At 34.2% G+C, this 7,500-nt stretch overlaps 1 protein-coding gene across 1 annotated transcript in view; it reads right to left on the bottom strand.

The window, feature by feature from the left end:
* The window catches only part of LOC137656361 (protein SpAN-like), a 173,921-nt gene that overhangs the window by 12,151 nt on the left and 154,270 nt on the right, over positions 1-7,500 (bottom strand). Inside the window, exons 6-8 of the mRNA XM_068390534.1 lie at positions 4,714-4,897; positions 2,307-2,500; positions 754-948 (exon numbers count right to left, since the gene is read on the bottom strand). Coding sequence (XP_068246635.1) covers positions 754-948; positions 2,307-2,500; positions 4,714-4,897 — 573 coding nt within the window. The remainder of the gene's footprint in view (positions 1-753; positions 949-2,306; positions 2,501-4,713; positions 4,898-7,500) is intronic.

Genomic DNA, 7,500 nt, shown 5'->3' with positions numbered 1-7,500 from the left:
AAGGAAACAGGAAAAAATGAATATTTCAAGAACAGTAACATTAAAATAAAAGTTTCCTATATATGATTGATATTATTATTATTACTTGCTAAGCAACAACCCTAGAAGGAAAAAAAGGGATGCTATAAGACAGGGGGCTCCAAGAGTGAAAAATAGCCCAATGATGAAAGGAAACAGAAAAAAAATAAAAATATTTTAAGAACAGTAACATTAAAATATAAATTCCCTATATATGATTGATATTATCATTACTTACTAAGCAACAACCCTAGAGGGAAAAACAGGATGCTATAAGCCCAGGGGGCTCCAACAGGGAAAAATAGCCCAGCGATGAAAGGAAACAGGAAAAATAAAATGTTTTAAGAACAGTAACATTAAAATATATATTTCCTATATAAACTTCATAGATATGAGTTATTTCAGAACATATAAAACCATCTGATTTTTTTTATCTATTATTATGAAATACGCATTTATAATCTTACAGTTTATAACATATATACAACATAGCATATTTAAATATATATATATATATATATATATTTTACATATAGTGTATCTACAATTGAAATTTTTACTATTTATCTGAATGTTTTTAAATAAAAAATATATTTAGTCGTGAAAACTTTTTAGTAGAAGTTAATTTTTTTTTTTTTTTTTTTTTACATCAAACGTATTTATCATTCTGCTTTTAATATACCATCTGAATTAATAGATGTAAAACTCGTCTCCCTCTGAGCAATCAAAGCTTACCCTCGCTCCATAATGCATATCAGATGAGAAGTCGTACTCTATAGAATAGTTATTGTCGGTAATCTTTTTGAAATTGCTTGTCGCTCCAGGAAGGACGTTGTCAATATTTATGTGGACATAGTTATCCCTGTCTGATCGAGACTGCTCGTGAAAGAAGCCCAAGGAATGGCCAATTTCGTGAGCCACCGTTCCTAGCTGGAAAAGAAAATTATTGGGATATCATTATTGATAGCTAAGCTACAACCCTAGTTGGAAAAGCAAGATGCTATTTGCCCAAGGGCTCCAATAGGGAAAATTAGCCCAGCGAGGAAAGGAAATAAGGAAATGAATAAATGATGAGAACAAATTAACAATAAATTATTTTAAAAAACAGTAACAACGTAAAAACAGATATGTCATATATAAATTATTAACAACGTTAAAACAGATATGTCATATATACACTTAACAACGTCAAAACCAATTTGTCATATATAGACTATTAACAACGTTAAAACAGATATGTCATATATAAACTATTAACAACGTCAAAACAGATATATCATATATAAACTATAAAAAGACTCGTGCCAGCCTGGTCAACATAAAAACATTTGCTCCAACTTTGAACTTTTGAAGTTCTACTGATTCAACTACCCGATTAGGAAGATCATTCCACAACTTGGTCACAGCTAGAATAAAACTTCTAGAATACTGTGTAGTATTGAGCCTCATGATGGAGAAGGCCTGGCTATTAGATCTTATATATCAAAACATATTTTGCATATAAAGATACATTAGGTCCGATTTGAAGAGATTTTTATAAATTTTTTTATTGTTAATCCTAAAATTTTCTTCGATAACCAATCTAATTTATCAATTCATAAGTTTCCTCTTTTGCATATAAAGATAGATTAGGTCAGATTTGAAGAGATTATTATCAATTTTCTTGATTGGTAACCCTAAAAATTTCTTTGATAACCAATCTAATCTATCAATTCATAAGTTTCCTTCATGGAGTGCTTTTGTTTTCATTTTCGGGTGTATTTTATTGTTTTTAGCTCTGTGGTGTTTGATTATAAAGCCTCAATAGAGACTTAGCAAAGAAACAAAGATATCATTGTCCTTTTTAGGTTATGGTAAATAAGTTTTAAAGAAGAGATATTCGTTCGTTTGTTTTAGACTGTCCTTCCTTAATAAAGACGTGTGTTCTTGCGTTGGCAGTTTGTAAAAGAAGACGCCCTACCCTATGTAAGACATGTTCTTGCGTTGGCAGTTTGTAAAAGAAGTCTCCCTACCCTATGTAAGACATGTTCTTGCGTTGGCAGTTTGTAAAAGAAGACGCCCTACCCTATGTAAGACATGTTCTTGCATTGGCAGTTTGTAAAAGAAGTCTCCCTACCCTATGTAAGACATGTTCTTGCGTTGGCAGTTTGTAAAAGAAGACGCCCTACCCTATGTAAGACATGTTCTTGCATTAGCAGTTCGTAAAAGAAAACTAATTTGACAGGGAAATAAAATTATGTAAAAGGAAATTGGTTGAAGAAGAGACGTATGAAGGAAAACTATCTTACCTCTTCACATCCACTCCCAATAGATAATAGCTGTCCTGCCTGTTTCAACATTCCAATGTAAGACCAACATCCAAAGCCTTTATGGAAGATTATGTGAGGATTCAAGTCTCCTGGAAAGGTTTTCTGGAATTTGATGCAGGTGCCCTCCATCCAGTGGTTCATGGCTTCATTCACAGCTTCTTGGTCTACATTTTCTGTGAGAATTAAAGTAAATGAGCTACAGTTTGTTTACTCATCAAACAACTTTATATTCAGTTATATCTTGAATAGTCTAACTTTTGATATATTTTCCATAATAATAAATCCTTTCTAGAGGCCACATCTTACTTTTAAGTCCATCATACCTAGGAATATATGAGTTTAATCGTCATAGATTTGAGTCTAAATGTCCCATCTCACCAGTAAATCCATCATGCCATGGGTTATGTAAGTGTTTAATTGTCTTAAATCATAGTTTGTACCCTAAATTTCACTCTTTCATCGTTCAGATGTACTACTCTGTAGGTCATCACCTTTACGAAATCGTCAAAATACTGATTTAATTAGTACAAACACTATATCTCTTCAGGCCAGAATTCAGCCAGTTTGTCTTTCCTTGTATAAATGTAATCATTAACCTATCTAATTGGAATTACTGTTCTTCATGGTATATTTCAGAGACTTTGCTATTCCAAGGGGTTGTATATTATCCATAATCTCCCTATATGAAATTAAAAATGAATAACAACCTTTGCAATGTTTAGTTCATTGATGGTGTTATAACTTCTTATTTGGTTAACCTAATTGCGCCCTGGCGCAGTATCACCATTGGTGCTAAGATAACACTATAAATTTGATGATCCTTTGTTCCTGCTATGTTCGTTAAGTTGGGCTCAAAATTGCTAGGTCAAGCTGTGCTTCTATACTATTGAAATACTGACACTAGTTGCAAGTCAGAGGTGTCTCCAGAGATCATTAGACAAGAAAAGACAAATAATATATTGTCATTAGAATCATAATCTTACATTTTTTTAAAAGATTGGTGGTAATTGAGTAGCCTAGCTGGACTTTAAAGTGAGGTGAACTAGGGCTCAAGCCCACTTTTTTACTTTGATTTCAATAGCCACACAACCTTACTTACTCAGCACTCTACAGATTTCACTTTAATAGTCCCCATTAAACTATCTATCGAGCAGTGAGCCTTCTACCTGGTTTTCTCTGGTTGTAGCATAGGTGAGGAGATGGCTCGGGCACTGGTTACGTACAGTACAGTACGGTTGATCTCCAGATCATAGAGCAGAAACATTACCAGCCTCAGGCTTTCAAATTTCTAAATCGTGGCTTTGTGGTGGCCTGTTGGTAACGTCCTTGCCTGGTGATCGCCAGACTGGGGTTCAAGTCCCGCTCAAATATCTTTTGCTTCTTTCGTCGTTGCAACCTCACCATCCTTGTAAACTAAGAATGGGGTGTTTGTGGGAGCCAATAGGTCTATCTGCTAAGTCATCAGCAGCCTTTTCCTGGCCCTCCTTGGCCCTAGCTTGGGTGGAGAGGGGCTTGGACACTGATCAGTCTTTAGGGCACTGTACGGCTTGATAGGGGAATGTAAATGTCCCTTGCCTCTGACATTCATAACCGGCCTTTAAACCTTTGAACTATATGCTAATCTAAACAATAAAACATTGTTTCCAAAGTTACTATTTATGAGTGACTCCGGTAGGAGTTCCTTACCGTCTTGAAACGTGTATCGTACAAGCGGGAAGCCATTACGAGTTCCTTACCGTCTTGAACCGTGTATCGTACAAGAGGGAAGCCATTACGAGCACCTTATCGTTTTGCAAAGTGTATTGTACAAGAGAGAAGCCATAACGAGTTCCTTACCATCTTGAAAAATGTATCGTACAAGAGGGAAGCCATTACAAATTCCCTACCGTCTTGAAACGTGTATCGTACAAGAGGGAAGCCATTACGAGTTCCTTACCGTCTTGAAACGTGTATCGTACAAAAGGGAAGCCATTACAAATTCCTTACCGTCTTGAAACGTGTATCGTACAAGAGGGAATACATTACGAGTTCCTTACCGTTTTGAAACGTGTATCATACAAGAGGGAAGCCATCACGAGTTCCTTACCGTCTTGAAACGTGTATCGTACAAGAGGGAATACATTACGAGTTCCTTACTATATTGAAACATGTATCGTACAAGAGGGAAGCCATTACGAGTTCCTTACCGTCTTTAAACGTGTGTCATACAAGAGGGAAACCATTACAAGTTCCTTACCGTCTTTAAACGTGTATCATACAAGAGGGAAGCCATTACGAGTTCCTTACCGTCTTTAAACGTGTGTCATACAAGAGGGAAACCATTACAAGTTCCTCACCGTCTTTAAACGTGTATCATATAAGAGGGAAGCCATTACGAGTTCCTTACCGTCTTGAAACGTGTATCGTACAAGCGGGAAGCCATCTGGTCCGTTCAGCCATCTCCTGGCCACAAAGTCGACTGCCTTTCTTTCCTGCAACATGAAGCTCTGCTCTGGAGTCAGTAGAATGTCGCCTTCGAATAGTTCTTGGCCATTAACGTGGGATGGGTTCATCCACTCTAAGCCATCAGCCTGAGGATGAAGAGGAAGATGCCGAAACGTTATATGAAAGAGGAAACTGATGCCTTTATTGAGAGTAAATTTTATTATGATAGGTGGCTATTAAAAGATATAATTTATATATTTTTTATTTATATTTATATAACCTTTTTCGCTTTAAATGTCTTTCTTTTTATCGACGCATTTGGAATAGGGTGGAGATTAATCTGATAAGCAAATGATAATAATAATAATAATAATAATAATAATAATAATAATAATAATAATAAAAAGAAAGTCATCATCTTGTCATCATCTTGAGAAGATAATCTGAAAGTTAAATTAAAAAAAAGAACTCATTAAGAATGAAATAATCCAGTATGTTCGATAAAAGCAGTTCGGGACAGAGACTGGTTAAGAAAGTTTTCTTGATTTAAAAGAGGGAAAAAACAAAAACTCTTCGAGATGGTGGCTGATGTGGTAACGTCCCTGACTGGTGAACACCGAACTGGGTTCGAGTCACGTTCAAACTCGTTACTTCCTTTGGTTGCTGTAACCTCACCATCTTTGTGAGCAAAGGGTTGAGTGTTTGGGGAGCCTATAGGTCTATCTGCTGAGTCATCAGCTGTCATTGTCTGGCCCTCCCCCCACCTAGCTTGGGTGGAGAGGAGGCTTGGGCACTGATCATATAATATATGGTCAGTCTCTAGGGCATTGTCATGTTTGACAAAGAAATGTCACTGTCCTTTGCCTCTGCCATTCATGAGCGACTTTTAAACCTTAAAACCTTCTTCTTATCGAAATTAGTAAAGCAAGCATTCATATAAATCATATCTTAATATGAACATCAGTTCTGGTTAATATTAAGCCAAATCATCTAATAATAAAATATAAAGATTACGAATTAATTGAAATGCAGATGAATTAAAGTGACTGAATATTGTACAAGTGTTCCAAAGGAAAAAAAATAAGGTATATATTCTCGTAATAATCTAATAATTTAATATACGCTCATATGAATTGATTATTAGATACCAGGTTAGCAATATGCTCTATTTTCCATACGCATTTATTGTAATTATGTAGTTTTCTTTTTTAATGGCTGAAAATAAACTTGTAATTGGAGGGTGAGAATCTCATTAATGGTTGGCAATTGTAATATATATGTATATTAAACCAATATTATTATTATTATTATCATTATTATTATTATTATAAACTAATCTACAAGTCTAGTTGGAAAAGCCGGATGCTATAAACCCAATGGCTCCGACAGGAAAAAATAGCCCGGTGAAGAAAGAAAACTCCATGCCCAGCACCAAATTCCTTAAAAAACATTATGATTAATATTTTTTACTAATAAAAATAAATGTTGACAAATAATTGTCTTATATCTGATAGCTTAATGCATCATCCACATATATAAAATAATATTGGCTCCTCTTGCTATAGGTATACTCCATCTCTTCTGATTCATTTGCAGAGATCATCAGCATCCATGTCTTATAAATGGCTCTCTCTCTCTCTCTCTCTCTCTCTCTCTCTCTCTCTCTCTCTCTCAATGATCTTCGAGAATCAGCTCTTTTATATTTATGATTAACTTGAGAAGGCCGTGGACGTTAATGGTAAGGGAAAACATTGAGGTTATGTATATATATATATATATATATATATATACTTAATGGATTCTTTTAGCCTATATTGAAACAAAAACAGGTCTCCTGACAGACATACATTAACTAAGGAAATGATAATGAGGTTTATCTTATAACCTATATTGAACAAATAAACAGCTTTCCTGACATGCATACATTAACTAAGGAAATGATGTTAAGGTTTATTTTATAACCTATATTGAACCAATAAACAGCTTTACTGACATGTATACATTAACTAAAGAAATGGTGAAAAGGTTTATTTTATAACCTATATTCATCCAAGAAACAGCTTTACTGACATGTATACATTAACTAAGGAAATGGTGATAAGGTTTATTTTAAAACCTATATTCATCCAAGAAACAGCTTTACTGACATGCTAATATTTCCTAAGGAAATGATGTTAAGTGTTATTTTATAACCTATATTGAACAGATAAACAGCTTTCCTGACATGCATACACTTACTAAGGAAGTGATGTTAAGGTTTATTTTATAACCTATATTGAACCAATAAACAGCTTTACTGACATGCATACATTAACTAAGGAAATTGTGATAAGGTTTATTTTATAACTTATATTCATCCAAGAAACAGCTTTACTGTCATGCTTATATTTCATAAGGATATGATGATAAGTGTTATTTTATAACCTATATTGAAGAGATAAACAACTTTGCTGACATGCATACACTTACTAAGGAAATGAGGTTAAAGTTTATTTCATAACCTATATTAAACCAAGAATCAGCTTTACTGACAAGCATGTAGTTACTTAGGAAGTGATGATAAAGTTTATTTTATAATCTATATTGAACAGATAAACAGCTTTGCTGACATTCATACACTTACTAAGGAAATTATGATAAGGTTTATTTTATAACCTACATTAAACCAAGAATCAGCTTTACTGACATGCATATATTAACTAAGGAAATGGTGATAAGGTTTATTTTATAACCTAAATTGAACCAAGAA

Source organism: Palaemon carinicauda, chromosome 17 (genome assembly GCF_036898095.1).
Source record: "Palaemon carinicauda isolate YSFRI2023 chromosome 17, ASM3689809v2, whole genome shotgun sequence".
In the NCBI taxonomy this organism is placed as follows: Eukaryota; Metazoa; Arthropoda; class Malacostraca; order Decapoda; family Palaemonidae; genus Palaemon; species Palaemon carinicauda.
This window is presented reverse-complemented; position numbering and strand designations above follow the sequence as displayed.